At 31.9% G+C, this 16520-nt stretch overlaps 1 protein-coding gene across 1 annotated transcript in view; it reads left to right on the top strand.

The window, feature by feature from the left end:
* LOC137626931 (neuroligin-4, X-linked-like) overlaps positions 1-16264 on the top strand; it is a 72362-nt gene extending 56098 nt beyond the window's left edge. Inside the window, exons 2-10 of the mRNA XM_068357916.1 lie at positions 4022-4168; positions 4828-5025; positions 9033-9226; positions 10005-10101; positions 11392-11552; positions 11728-11922; positions 12216-12373; positions 14443-14558; positions 15291-16264. Coding sequence (XP_068214017.1) covers positions 4022-4168; positions 4828-5025; positions 9033-9226; positions 10005-10101; positions 11392-11552; positions 11728-11922; positions 12216-12373; positions 14443-14558; positions 15291-16264 — 2240 coding nt within the window. The remainder of the gene's footprint in view (positions 1-4021; positions 4169-4827; positions 5026-9032; positions 9227-10004; positions 10102-11391; positions 11553-11727; positions 11923-12215; positions 12374-14442; positions 14559-15290) is intronic.
* The last annotated feature ends 256 nt before the right edge of the window (positions 16265-16520 follow it).

Here is a 16520-nt window from a genome sequence, read left to right as displayed (position 1 = left end):
TTTTACAGTAGGATGATGCTCCTCTTTTCTTTCAGGGAGATTTTTCCCTCTGGGAATATCAGGAGATGAAATGGAATTTTAGATGATAGATGCTGGAGTAGGTTTCCAAGATAAAAAGAAAAAAAGTTCTTTAATTGGTACAAGAATTTTCGATGTTCAGCTAAAAGAAGAAAACTATTCAGACCTTTTGTTTTTCTTTAAGGAATTCTGCTGAAAATGTTATCAATAAAAGAATTTTCATGGTATATATTTCGATAAAAGCTAACTAAAAATGATAATTAATCAGAAGGACTGTTCAAAAGAAAAATTGCATGTCTTTTTAAGGAATTAAAGAACATATTTGGTTATAAACATTATTTTTCTAGTATAGAGCCTATAAGAACTAATGGAATATATATTAGATAAATAGAGAGATTGTTCACAAAAATCGTTTGATAGGGTTTTTTTTAATGAATTAAGCACAAACGTTTATCAGTAAAATTATTCCAACCTTATATATTCTAATAAGAAAAAAATAATAATTAATTCATTGGAAAAATATACATTTCTATTTCTACTTACTTTTATAAAAGATAGATTAATAGTAACGTGTTAGCATATTTCTAAAGTATAAATCTTGAAATAATATATAGAACTATAAATAACTTTGACACTTAGACATTTATTAATAACTTTTATTAAGATAATATCTTTACCTAAACATATTGAAAAAAAATTCTGAAGATATATGCAATCTACCATCAAATAAATCAAATAATTTTATCATATTATTTATTGCCATGTGAAAAGTTTTTTAGGTTTTATAAAAAGAAAATAGAAATTTCATAACTTAAAATATACTTTTTATATAATTTTTATTAAAAATTTTTCAATCAATTATTGATGAAACATCAAACTTCATGATGATATAAATATTATTGAATCACCCAAGACAAGAAAGTATACATCTTCTAAAAATAATTCTTATTATAGGAGTCTTATATTTATTGAACTATTTTTTATAAGAACTTTTTGATCGGAAAACTTTATTGATGATATTTTTATTTTGTTTACTGAGATGATATTAACAAGCTAACCTTTTTGAGGGAAACTTAATTTATCTGCTTAGAGATAAATCAGATTTTTCATTGGATAATATCATTCCCCGAAAAGGTAATAATCAAGAAACATATACTGTTTTTCCAAATGCAAAACATATTGAGCTGAGTGTACATACATACATACACATGCGCAAACACACATACATACATAAATATATATATATATATATATATATATCTATATATATATATATATATATATATATATATATATATATATATTTATATATATATATATATATATATATATATATATATATATATATATATATATATATATATATGTATATATATATGTACACAAATATATATAATTATATATATATATATATATGTACACACATATATATAATTATATATATATATATATATATATATATATATATATATATATATATATATATATATATATATACATTTATATACACGATATATATATATATATATATATATATATATATATATATATATATATATATATATATATATATATATACATATACATATATATATTTATGTACACACACACACATATATATATATATATATATATATATATATATATATATATATACATATATAATACATATATTGATAAAAATACCATATAATGGTGAAATTGTTTAAATATCACCATGTTCAGCAAAGCTATACTAGTAATGGCCACCTATACTAGCTTGGTTTGCTAGTATACCATCACAAATCTGCAGTGTCCGTCAATGGTGATGAAAATGGCTAAACCCCGGACATGACTTTGGACATGTCTGAAGCCTTCGTCTGATTTTCCATAATGAGTAACACTGTCTCTCTCTCTCTCTCTCTCTCTCTCTCTCTCTCTCTCTCTCTCTCTCTCTCTCTCTCTCTCTCTCTCTCTCTCTCTCTCTCTCTCTCAATTAAGACCCTTTTGTCATGGTATTTTCTGTCAAAATATATGCTTCCTTCCCACGACGAAAAACATCAGCCTTCTTCATGAGTTCCAGAGTAACAGAATTAAAATAATCATTTACAAATCAAGCAGGGATATTCCGTCTTGTCTTAGTCTTCCAAGAATGAATTGAGATATGAATAATTCATTTCTTGAAATCATATTTCAAAATGATAATAAAATAGAACCTGCTTCTTTCATCATTTCATTATTCATAATTGTATTTAGTTCACGTTAACTTAAAAAAAAAAGAATTTATATAATATTTTTTCCCATATATTTCCTTACTTTGTTATATACAGGTTCAATCATTTAAGCCTATTTTAGTGGGAAAAAATTAAATTAAATCATAATTTATTTAGCAATAACATTTCATATTTCTTAATACCTTTTAAGCTTCTAATACTCTAACTTTTATGCATTCTAATTTTAAAAATTCTATTTAATTTTACTTTTTATAAAATAATTACAATTGAATAATCATGCCCCCTACTCATCTACCAGCAATATTTATATTAAGAGAAGTAAGATATAGGAGAAAAAATACATCATATATTATAAGTTAATCCATTTAAAAATGAGTTTATAATATATATATATATATATATATATATATATATATATATATATATATATATATATATATATATATATATATATATATATATATATATATATATATATATGTGTGTGTGTGTGTGTGTATATACGTATATATATATAAATATATATATATATATATATATATATATATATATATATATATATATATATATATATATATATATATATATATGTAATTAAGGAGAATTAGTAACATAATATGAATGATTAAAATTACGATAAAAGAAAAGTTTATTAAGAAAAATACTTTCTTCTGTTTATTAATACTACTAAAATATCATGGATAAAATTATGTTTGGTTAATATATTAATATAAATTTATATAAAGTTCAATTAAAAAGCTTTTACGAGGAATAATAAATTCTTTTATTTAGTAATGTTACTAAAATATCCTAGAAAATATTAAAGTAAATCAGATAATAATGGTAAAAATAATTCAAATTTTAATAAAAAAAAACTGAAAAAATATACAAAGGATCTTTTTTTCTTTCTCATTCGTAACCCTTTTCATAATGAAAAGTAAACTTTTGGTTTTCAGCCTTTTATACTAAAGGATTAAATGAAGTTTATGTGAAACAGATGAGAGAAAAATATTAATCAAAATTTCTTTTCCTGACAATGACTCATTTCAAAATATTTCTGGAATTACTTTTATTGACTTTTGGATGAGTTTCATTCGGCCGTGATTATCAGAGCCGACGCTTATAATATTAAGGGAAGGAATTAGGATATATATATATATATATATATATATATATATATATATATATATATATATATATATATATATATATATACATATATATATATATATATATATATATATATATATATATATATACTGTATATGTATATATATGAGTGTACATATACACACACACACACACACACATATATATATATATATATATATATATATATATATATATATATATATATATATATATATATATATATATATATATATATATAAATATATATATATATATATATATATATATATAAATATATATATATATATATATATATATATATATATATATATGTATATATACATATATATATATATATATATATATATATATATATATATATATATATATGTGTGTGTGTGTGTGTGTGTGTGTGTGTGCGTGTGTGTGTGTGTGTGTATGTGTGTGTTTGTGTGTTTGAGTGTGTTAGTCTATACATATATCCATTCTGTAATAGTCAATGTCTATATTTCTCTAAACAGATGATAATGACATGATTCCACCCCCAACAATTTGCAGATACAGCCCTCTTACACGATCTTTATATCATTGTGTATCCCTAGAACCCCATTTGCTAGATCCGAGTACCCCTCCTAACAGCCCTGCTTCCCTCCTATCAGATGTAGCTCTCATGGCCTACCCAGTGGTCGTTTTCCTCCACGGAGAGTCGTTTGAGTGGGGATCTTCAAGTCTCTACGACGGATCAGTTCTGGCAGCTCTGGGCAAGGTCATTGTGGTCACTCTCAACTATCGTGTCGGCATTCTCGGTAAGGGAGGTTCCTATATATTCTTAGTAAGTAAGGTTGTATATTCTTAGTAAGTGAGGTTGTATATTCTTAGTAAGAAGGTTATATATTTTTGGTAAGTAAAGTTGGGGAGTTGTTAGGTAATGTTTTTGACTTGGTAAGTGAAGCTGTAATTCTTGGTAAGTATGGTACTTGGATATTCTTGATAATTTAGGATATATATTCTTAGTAAGTACTTTTATTGTATATTCGTTGCTAAGTAATGATGTATATTCTTGGCCATTTAGGTATTATAATTTCGTCAAGCAACCATTTTGGAGGAAATATATATTTATTTCCACTGATATTATATTAAAAAACTCCTCCTCTAAGAAAATTATATTTTAATCTCCTACATTCTGGGCCCAAGAAACTGAGGATCCATTGACTTAGCAGCTCTTCATGGGTAAATTACTAAGTCGATGAAACCTCAGTTTATTAGGCCGGGTTCGATTCCCCGGCTTTCCGGAGGCTATTATGTTAAAGCTAATTCCCCCTTGGGTCTCTGATCCCGTAGTAAAGAGAATCCAGATATAATGAGGAGTATAATATATGGCTTATATGAATACGAAAAAAAAAGTCTAAATGTGCAAAATAATGATGTACATATACATACATACATCAATTTCTGTACTTTTCAGGTTTTTACAACGCGAACCCTGACCCAGTGGGTCACCCAACCGTAGCTAACTACGGCCTGATGGACCAGCTGGCTGCCTTGCACTGGGTTCAAGAGAACATCGTCCGCTTCGGGGGTGACCCAGGTCAGGTCACGGTCATGGGTCACGGCACGGGAGCCGCCTGCCTCAACTACCTTGTCATATCGCCCGCTGCTACAGGTCAGTTAGTAAGTAAACCTTGTTCTCTGTGACAAAGGAAAATTTCAAAGATTTTAAGAGATTCGTTTGGTGATGTTGCTTGTGGTTGGAGGGAAGACGTGATGTTAATGGTATTTAGTAGGATATTTCAAAGAGTTAAATTTGATATCATGATTACTTCTAATGCTGATAGTATTGCTGCTGCCGTTACTGTAATCTAATAATATTGGAAATAGTATATATATATATATATATATATATATATATATATATATATATATATATATATATATATATATATATATATATATAGATGTAGATATATATATATATATATATATATATATATATATATATATATATTTATATATATATATATATATATATATATATATATCCCCCCTGTGGCCGTGGGGGCATATAAAAATTAGAATAGCGCCAACGTTATCCCTGCGTGTCGTAAGAGGCGACTAAAAGGGACGGGACGAGGGGGCTTGGAACCCCCTCTCCTGTATAAAAATCCTACGAGACAAAGACAAAGAGATGGAGCTGGGGGGAGAGTAACTGCTCCCCGCACTATAGTTTTGGGGTGTTTGAATGTGCGTGGATGTAGTACGATAGAGAGTAAAAGATGTGAGATTGGAAGTATGTTTAGAAGTAGAAGGATGGATGTATTGTCCTTTTGTGAGACAAAGATGAAAGGAAAATGTGAAGTGATGTTTGGTGAAATGTCTGGTAGAGTGTCTGGGATTGAAAGGGGAAGAGCGAGAGAGGGTGTGGCTTTATTGCTGAGTGAATGGATGAGAGGTAAAGTAGTGGAATGGAAGGAGATATCATCTAGGTTAATGTGGGTAAGGATTAGGTTGGGTAGGGAATGTTGGGCGTTTGTCAGTGCGTATGAGCCAGGTAGTGAGAAAAGTGAAGAAGAGCGGAATGAGTTCTGGAATGAATTAACTAGGTGTGTAGAAGGACTGGGTAGAAGGAATTATGTAGTTGTCATGGGTGACTTAAATGCTAGAGAGGCTGCTGGAGAGGTAGAAGGTGTCATTGGGAAGTATGGCGTACCAGGTGAAAATGAGAGTGGTGTGAGACTGGTAGATATGTTTGTTGTACAAGAGATGGTAATAAGTGCTAGCTTTTATAAAAAGAAAGATAAAAATAAGTATACATGGGTAATAGTGGCAAATGGAAGAGTAGTAGAAAGGGCATTAATGGATTATGTGTTGATAACTAAAAGAATGTTTGGAAGATTGAAAGACGTGCACGTGTTTTGGGGTTATGGCTAACGGTATGTCTGATAATTTTTTGGTGGAAGGAAAATTAGTTGTAGCAAAAGAGTGGGGGAATAGAGTAGGTGGATGTAAAAGGGAGCTAGTGAGGGTTGAAGAGCTAATAAAATCGGGGGTAAAAAGTAAATATCATGAAAGGTTGAAAATGGCATATGACAAGGTGAGAGTAAGAGAAACTGGTAATTTATAGGAGGAGTGGAAGTTAGCAAAAGAAAATTTTGTTGGGATTGCAAGTGATGTATGTGGCAAGAAGGTTGTTGGAGGCAGCATGAGGAAGGGCAGTGAATGGTGGAATGAAGGAGTGAAGGTAAAAGTGGAAGAGAAAAAAAGGGCTTTTGAAGAATAGCTGCAGAATAATAGTATAGAGAAGTATGAAAAATATGGAGAGAAAAATGTGGAAGTAAAGCGCAAGGTACATGAGGCAAAGAGGGCAGCTGACCTGAGGTGGGGTCAGGGATTGGGTCAGTCATATGAAGATAATAAGAAGAAGTTTTGGAAAGAAGTGAAGAGAGTAAGGAAGGCTGGCGCAAGAATTGAAGAGCTCGTGAACGATGGAAATGGAAGGTTGTTAAAAGGAGAGGTGGCAAGGAAAAGGTGGGCGAAATATTCTGAAAGTTTGCTGAATGTTGAGGATAATAGGGAGGCATATATAATTGCTGTTCCAGGTGTTGAGGTGCCAGTGATGGGAAATGAGAATGAGAGAGAGATTACAATAGAGGAAGTGAGGAGAGCAGTAGATGAAACGAGAGTAGGAAAAGCATCTGGTATGGATGGTGTGAAAGCTGAGATGTTGAAGGAGGGGGGTGTGACTGTACTTGAATGGGTGGTGAGATTGTTTAATATGTGTTTTGTGTTATCAATGGTACCAGTAGATTGGGTTTGTGCATGTATTGTACCACTATATAAGGGTAAGGGAGATGTACATGAGTGTTGTAATTCAAGAAGTATTAGTTTGTTGAGTGTAGTTGGAAAAGTGTATGGTAGAGTAATGATTAATAGGATTAAGGATAAAACAGAGAATGCAATCTTGGAAGTACAGGGTGGTTTTAGAAGAGGTAGGGGTTGTATGAATAACATTTTTACAGTTAGGCAGATATGCGAGAAATATTTAGCAAAAGGTAAGGAGGTGAATGTTGCGTTTATGGATCTGGAGAAAGCATATGATAGAGTTGATAGGGAAGCAATGTGGAATGTGATGAGGTTATATGGAGTTGGTGGAAGGTTGTTGCAAGCAGTGATAAGTTTCTACAAAGGTAGTAAAGCATGTGTTAGAATAGGAAATGAAGTGAGTGATTGGTTTCCGGTGAGAGTGGGGCTGAGACAGGGATGTGTGATGTCGCCGTGGTTGTTTAACTTGTATGTTGATGGAGTGGTGAGAGAGGTGAATGCTCGAGTGCTTGGACGAGGAATAAAACTGGTAGGCGAGAATGACCATGAATGGGAGGTAAATCAGTTGTTGTTTGCGGATGATACTGTACCGGTAGCAGACACAGAAGAGAAGCTTAACCGACTAGTGACAGAATTCGGAAGGGTGTGTGAGAGAAGGAAGTTGAGAGTTAATATGAGTAAGAGTAATGTTATGAGATGTACGAGAAGGGAAGGTGGTGCAAGGTTGAATGTCATGTTGAATGGAGAGTTACTTGAGGAGGTGGATCAGTTTAGGTACTTGGGGTCTGTTGTTGCAGCAAATGGTGGAGTGGAAGCAGATGTACGTCAGAGAGTGAATGAAGGTTGCAAAGTGTTGGGGGCAGTTAAGGGAGTAGTAAAAAATAGAGGGTTGGGCATGAATGTAAAGAGAGTTCTATATGAGAAAGTGATTGTACCAACTGTGATGTATGGATCGGAGTTGTTGGGAATGAAAGTGATGGAGAGACAGAAATTGAATGTGTTTGAGATGAAGTGTCTAAGGAGTATGGCTGGTGTGTCTCGAGTAGATAGGGTTAGGAACGAAGTGGTGAGGGAGAGAACGGGTGTAAGAAATGAGTTAGCGGCTAGAGTCGATATGAATGTGTTAAGGTGGTTTGGCCATGTTGAGAGAATGGAAAATGGTTGTCTGCTAAAGAAGGTGATGAATGCGAGAGTTGATGGGAGAAGTACAAGAGGAAGGCCAAGGTTTGGGTGGATGGATGGTGTAAAGAAAGCTCTAGGTGATAGGAGGATAGATTTGAGAGAGGCAAGAGAGCGTGCTAGCAATAGGAATGAATGGCGAGCGATTGTGACGCAGTTCCGGTAGGCCCTGCTGCTTCCTCCGGTGCCTTAGATGACCGCGGAGGTAGCAGCAGTAGGGGATTCAGCATCATGAAGCTTCATCTGTGGTGGATAATGTGGGAGGTTGGGCTGTGGCACCCTAGCAGTACCAGCTGAACTCGGTTGAGTCCCTGGTTAGGCTGAAGGAACGTAGAGAGTAGAGGTCCCCTTTTTGTTTTGTTTCTTTGTTGATGTCGGCTAACCCCCAATAGTGCCTTTGGTATATATATATATATATATATATATATATATATATATATATATATATATATATATATATATATATATATATATATATATGTATATATATATATATATATATATATATATATATATATATATATATATATATATATATATATATATATATATATATATATATACCAAAATTGTACCAAAAACATATAGATTGACCGCCTTCTAAAAACGTAAGACCATAGAATCATTCCTACCAAAATATCCTTCGGCCAATCCTTCTCCCTTGGTCATCAGGAGCAGGTCTGTTCAAGCGAGCAATTCTGATGTCAGGATCTGCACTCAGTCCCTGGGCTTTAGTCCGGGACCCATACGGACACGCCTTCGATGTAGCCACCCAGCTGGACTGCCCTGTTCCAAACGACCTCTTTCGCCACTATGAAAATCTTCTCCAGTGTCTGAGGAAGAGGCCTCTGCACGACATATTGCAGGTGAAATTATGTTGGAGATGAATTAAGAATGAATGGTTTATTACTAGTCTATATAACCCGACAAAATTTCAATTACTTTATTAGTTTTATATTACAAGTTGATATGTTTCTTAACCATACCCATAAGTCCATCGAAAAGAAAAGGGATGATTATTCAACTTTAGACAATACTATTGTAGCGTATACTATTTCCAATCATATGATATTCTAGAAATATAGGAACCTTTTTTTTTATTAATATACTGCCTAATGTAACAGAAAAAACCAATGTACATAGTAAATATTGCAGTTTTTAGTGATTATTCTGCCTCTGGCAATATACCTCCATAGAGATCACACAAAGCAAGTAAGCTAAATGGAAAGTAAATGGGTAGAAAGACTAATGAATTGTAACTTCTTTTTTTCTTTTTCTGTTTTTACTTGAAGAAAACATCCAATACAGAGGGAAAATATATGCACTAATAATTTCATTAATTACTTAGTGACTTTTTTTATCAATATTCAAATAATCATACTGTAATTAGTTTCTTTTTTCATATTGCTGATGAGTATTATATTCATAGAAAGTAAGTTATATATAAAAGATAAAATAATTCAAGCATTTTTTTTTCACAATAAATTTTTTTTTTTCATTTCAGTATAATAAAACTTAAATGAATATCACGAAAGACCAATAAAAAACCTCAACATAAATATTTTTACCCAAATATCAAATATGATTTAGAGAGAGTTATAACCTTTATAAAAAGGAAATAACGTCAAGATAATGTTCTTAAAGGTTGAACTAAAGACATCCAAGTTTCAAGTGGCTGTTGGCCCCAGCATTGATGGTGTCACTATCAAACCTGACTGGAAAAACCATCAGAGCAAAATGGGTAAGTTTTACTTTTAAATTTTCGTAGATGGATTTGATATGTTTGTTAACTCATACTCAAAAACATGAGACAGATAATACAGCTGAAACCCATAGGTGTATAACATTACATATATACAACTCTATACACACAGGCATATATATATATATATATATATATATATATATATATATATATATATTATTTATTTTAAAAGCTATTTAAGGTCGTAACTAATAATGCATGAGATGGATAATACATGAAACCCGTATATGTATATCACATATACATAACTCTATCCACACAGGCTAATATACATATATATATATATATATATATATATATATATATATATATATATATATATATATATATATATATATATATATATATATATATATATATATATATATATATATATATATATATATATATATATATATAAATATACATATTTATAATATATATGTATCTAAAATTTTATATATATATATATATATATATATATACATATTTATATATACAGTATATATATATATATATATATATATATATATATATATATATATATATATGTATACATATATATATATATATATATATATATATATATATATATATATATATATATATATATATATATATATATATATATATATATATAAATTTACATATATATATATATATATATATATATATATATATATATATATATATACAAATTTACGTATATATATATATATATATATATATATATATATATATATATATATATATATATATATATATATATATATACACCTCCCTTCGTGAGTGGGATTACCTTAACGTGATAAAAGGTTTATTGTATGGCCATGTTCAACAAAGCTGTACTATGGCTACTCACAATAGCTATATCTGCTGTAAGCAATCAGTCATAAATCTCCCACCATCACCAATTCGCAGTTGGCAAGCGTGGTGCTGAAAACTAGCGAAACCACAGTCATGAATAAGAACAAGGATTTGGCCAATGTCCTGCAGAGTTCTAGACACAGCTGCTTTTGTTGTTGTTGTTGTTGTTGTTGTTGTTCTTATTTTATATACACAGATAAATACAGTTACGAACTGAAATTCTTGCATAATGAATACATACGTTTAAACAGAATAAAATTCCTAATTTCTAAACTAAAAGAAAAGATTAACTTGCACCCAAGTACTTATTCGTATATCTTAAATATCTCCATTTGTCTTTACCAAGTAATATTCTTAATCACTCAACTATAAACAGAAAATAAGGATTTTTTTTTTTTTCTTTTCCTCTTGACTTCAAAGGCAAGGAAGGTCGAACTCCAGTTGACCTCCTTCTAGGAATGGCAGCTACCAACCTCCTTGACATCCTGAGTCAGCAAGAATTCCAGGGAGGATTCGACGCTGACTATAGGGAGGATCTGCTGAGATCCTTCGTCGTCAATAACTATCGTTATCATCTGCAGGTGGGCATTATTATTATTATTATTATTATTATTATTATTATTATTATTATTATTATTATTATTATTATTATTATTATTATTATTATTATTATTATCACCTGGACTACACACATATAAACTATACAATCTAATAATAAAAATATACTTCACATGGAGTCTTTTCATCTCCCCACAGGAAATAATGTTAGCCATCACAGCCGAGTACACTGATTGGTCGAGATCCCTCCATCAACCAATCAGCATCAGGGACTCAACCGGCCAAGGCCTTCACGATGCGAATATCGTCTCGCCGATCATAGATCTTGCTAAGCAGCTCTACACGACTTCCCGATCATCTTATCTCTACGTGTTGGGGGAAGAAGTTGCAGATGTACGTCGATATGGATTGATTAGATTTATATGTAAAATAAAAAAATATGGTACATATTATTAATGAGAATCTTTAATAATCTACAGAAAGTTTTTGAATATCATCCATAGATTAGAGATGTATGTATCCAAATCATGCAAATAATATTCATGAAAATATTAAATAATAAATACCAATAAAAGAATCATAATATAAATAAAATCATATATTCCTCTTCCATTCAAATTATTATTTTTCAATTTAGTTATTACTACAATAAAGCTTTAAATTTGAACTAATTATCTTTCCCAAAGTCTGGAAAGGAGAGTCTTCTCCTGAAGGAGCTGGCGTACGTCTTTGGTGGTCCTCTGGGCGCTCTTGGACCTTTGGCCTCAAGTTATAACTTCACTAAGATGGACGTCACACTCAGCAAATCCTTCATATCAATGTGGAGTAATTTCATCAAATTAGGGTGAGGAGATTCAGTTGAATTTGATATTTATTCATATTTTATTTGATGTTTATATTTCCCGTAATCCTGATGTATAATATTATAAATATCTGTCATTTAGAATGAAATATATTTTGATTATTCATAACATAGTCAATACGATGATTTAAATAGGTAGAATATTTCACTGTATTGCTTCTTAATGATTATATTAAGTTTATTCAAATCTTAGAATTCAATATAATGTGACGGTGACGAGAGAGGGTTGTGAACTCAAAGGCAGGATGCAATCAACTGAGTTTTTTATTAAGGAACACTCTCCTTTATATACAAAACCTCAAGGCAACAGGACATAACATGTTCGAGAGACAGACAATGTTACAGAGCAAAACCGGAGACATGATCATTCAGGTTCTTTTTAGTGCGAGGGAAGAGCGCAGATACAAGCATAATATATACAAAATAATTATGTACAATTTTGTGACACACGGTTGGTACATGGCTTCCCCTCTAAAAATGACATACTGAACATGTTAAATAGGTGCCCTGAATCTGGAGAGGTAGTAGTAAAAACTGTGACGATTAGCGGCAGTGAGTGGCTGTAGAAGTCGATGGTTGGGGTGCGAGCGAGTGGTGGATGATGGGTGGCTGTGTTGCCGCTCCGGCTCGTCACGGGGTAGGCGAGTGTGTCCTACGGCATTCAAAGGCGTGTGTGTCCTACGGCATTCATAGGCGTGTCCTACGGCATTCATAGGCGAGTGTGTCCTACGGCATTCATAGGCGTGTGTCCTACGGAATTCATAGGCCTAAGGCATTCATAGGCGTGTCCTACGGCATTCATAGGCGAGTGTGTCCTACGGCATTCATAGGCGTGTGTTCTACCGCATGCATAGGCCTACGGCATTCATAGGCGTGTCCTACGGCATTCACGTCAGCTTCAGTTGAAGTTGAATAGGTGTCCTCTTCGTCTCGAGTCGAAGCGTTGATGGAGGTTTTGAAGTGGCTGTCCATAAGGGCACGAACTAGGTTCACCTCACGAGGAGAGCCGTGTGCGGCAGGTTGTAGGCGAGTAATACTGGTCATTTTCCCGAGGGTGAGCGAATTCTTTTTGTCCTCCAAAGGTTGTTGAGAGAGCTGAAAAGGCGTTGCTATACGGGCAGCTGGCGACGGCGAGTACTGCTGCAGAAGGTATGCGTTGACGGCGTCATAGTAACAGTGAGAGGCGGAGGGGGGATGGGGAGGCGGGAGGAGCGAGTCACTCCGGGGTCACCAATGTGACGAGCCGAAGGAGAAGGTCGTGAACTCAAAGGCAGGATGCAATCAACTGAGTTTTTTATTAAGGGACACTCTCCTTTATATACAAAACCTCAAGGCTACAGGACATAACATGTTCGAGAGACAGACAATGTTATAGAGCAAAACCGGAGACATGATCATTCAGGTTCTTTTTAGTGCGAGGGAAGAGCGCATATACAAGCATAATATATACAAAATAATTATGTACAATTTTGTGACACACGGTTGGTACAATAAACACAAATAAACAGACATAATAACTTTTCAAAAGTAACTATGAGTTATTTAGAATTTTTATATATTAACATTAGCACACAAATTTATATGTATATGTATACATATATAATATATATATATATATATATATATATATATATATATATATATATATATATATACATATATATATATATATATATATATATATATATATATATATATATATGTATATATATATATATATATATATATATATATATATATATATATATATATATATATATATATATATATATATATATATATACCCACACAAACACATACACACACACACATATATATATATATATTATATATATATATATATATATATATATATATATATATATGTATATATATATATATATATATATATATATATATATATATATATATATATATATATATATATATATATATATATATATGTATATATATATAAACATTTTTATTTATATATAAATTATACATATTCATTGTATATCATTGATATTATCCTTAGTTTATCAATTCAAACCTCAATGTTCCTTTTCCAGACATCCAAAAGACACAGTCTCTACAGCTAAGATGTCCGAGAGTGCAAACGACATAACTTCTGAAGAGCAGATATGGCCCAAATATGATCCAGGCTCTCAGAGATACTTTCAAATAGGTGAGGTCCCTATTTTTGTGGGGCTGTATTCCCTCACAGATATAATGATAAAGCGATTTTAAATATTTTCTAGATATATAACCTTAGTTCAGGAAAGTAGATTTATTCATATTTTTTAAATTATTTTATTTCTTCATGATAACTTTTTTATTATTGAATAATCAATTTATTTTCTATATATGAAATCCTATGATCTAGATTTCAACATTCCACTCTCTCTCTCTTTCTCTCTCTCTCTCTCTCTCTCTCTCTCTCTCTCTCTCTCTCTCTCTCTCTCTCTCTCTCTCTCTCTCTCTCTCTCTCTCTTCAATAACCCAACTCCTATGAATATCATTTAACTAAACTAGTAAAACATAACTTTCTCAATGTACTTCACAAAACTATAGAACCTTAATTAGATTATAATATTTAACTGATGATGATTTTAATAAATTAAATGATAGTACTTCTAAGATTACATGATATAATTCTGATCATCAACATAAATTTCATACTTAGCCTTCCCAGAAACTCTCCTTATGTAAATTCAAGTGTTTGGTTTTTATTTGTAATAGCTTATGAAGCTGTAACATACAACTAGTATTCGGGGATAAATTCATAAAACTATTTATTCTTAGCAACAAGTAGACAAAACATATATATTATATTTAAGGAATATATCTTCTATAGATATCGTATCCTATTTTTCGTATAATTTCTTTTAGTTATTCATATATGTTTATTTTATTCCAGGAACACAGAACTTTGTACGTGACCACTACCGTGCTGGAAAAGTAGCCTTGTGGTCATGGCTACTTCCTGGCCTGGAACGAGTGGGTTCTCGGTACGGCCCAGATAAAAACTTCCACAGATTACCAACTGATCTCCAGTCTGGTTTATACCCTGAATCAACAGGTCAGTATAACTTAACAGATGGCTTTCCATCTAGCCCAGTCACTCCAACCTTCAGTGGCCCAACAAATACACCCCATAACTTGACAATTGTAGCTAAGGCTAACAAAAACCAAGTTAGTGAATCAGGTAATTTGGATAAGCTGAGTCAAATGGGGAAGGATTTCCCATACACGACTGCACTGAACGTGACAGTGGCCATTGCCTGCTCTTTGATAACCCTAAATATCTTGGTTCTTACTACCGTTTATTATCGAAATAAGGCCAACCGCCAGAGCCTCGCCAAAGGCTCGCAGGACGCGAATAGCGAGAGTGGGAATGACATCCAGTTGCACTCGTCTGGAGACAATTGTAAGACAATATATTCCCTAGGGCATTATGGACCCTTGAGGCCTTCCATCACAATGCATAGCAACCTAGCCACAGCCTTTGAAGTGGAATCCCAGCATGATTGGCCGCAAGACTACATGAGCAGCGTACAAACCATAGACGATATGAGTGGCGTAACATCCAATAGGATCTCTCCAGATACGCAACGCATCGTTTCGAATACCCAAACACTACATGAATCAAAAGAAAATATATCAACAGTTACAACGCTCAAGCAGCCTGTGGCTTCTTACACATCTCCGAATGATGGTCAACTTGTCTCTACATATTCACCAGTCCCTACTTATTCAACTAAAGGAAATAAACTCGTCCAAAATTATTCACCTAGCGTAGGCCAACCAGTTACAAGTTATTCCCCGAAGGATGGGCAACTAATTCCAAATTATTTGTCCAGAAGTACTTCTACCATGCATATTAGGGAGTAATTAATGTCTAAATTACAGTAATATACTTAAAAAAAAAAAAAAAAAAAAAAAAAAAAAAAAAAAAAAAAAAAAAACATTCCTTTAAAAACAATGTTAGATATACTCTAGAATATAGAGCCATCATTCACATGATTAATTTTAAGCGAGTCCAGTAGCTATATATTGCCCTCCAAGATTACCATATCGGCTTCAAAGTTATACTCAACAAAGGCCAATTAATAAAACTAATTTTCTTGAATACTAAAACACTCACTCA

The sequence above is a fragment of the Palaemon carinicauda genome, chromosome 34 (assembly GCF_036898095.1).
Source record: "Palaemon carinicauda isolate YSFRI2023 chromosome 34, ASM3689809v2, whole genome shotgun sequence".
Taxonomy (NCBI): domain Eukaryota; kingdom Metazoa; phylum Arthropoda; class Malacostraca; order Decapoda; family Palaemonidae; genus Palaemon; species Palaemon carinicauda.
This window is presented reverse-complemented; position numbering and strand designations above follow the sequence as displayed.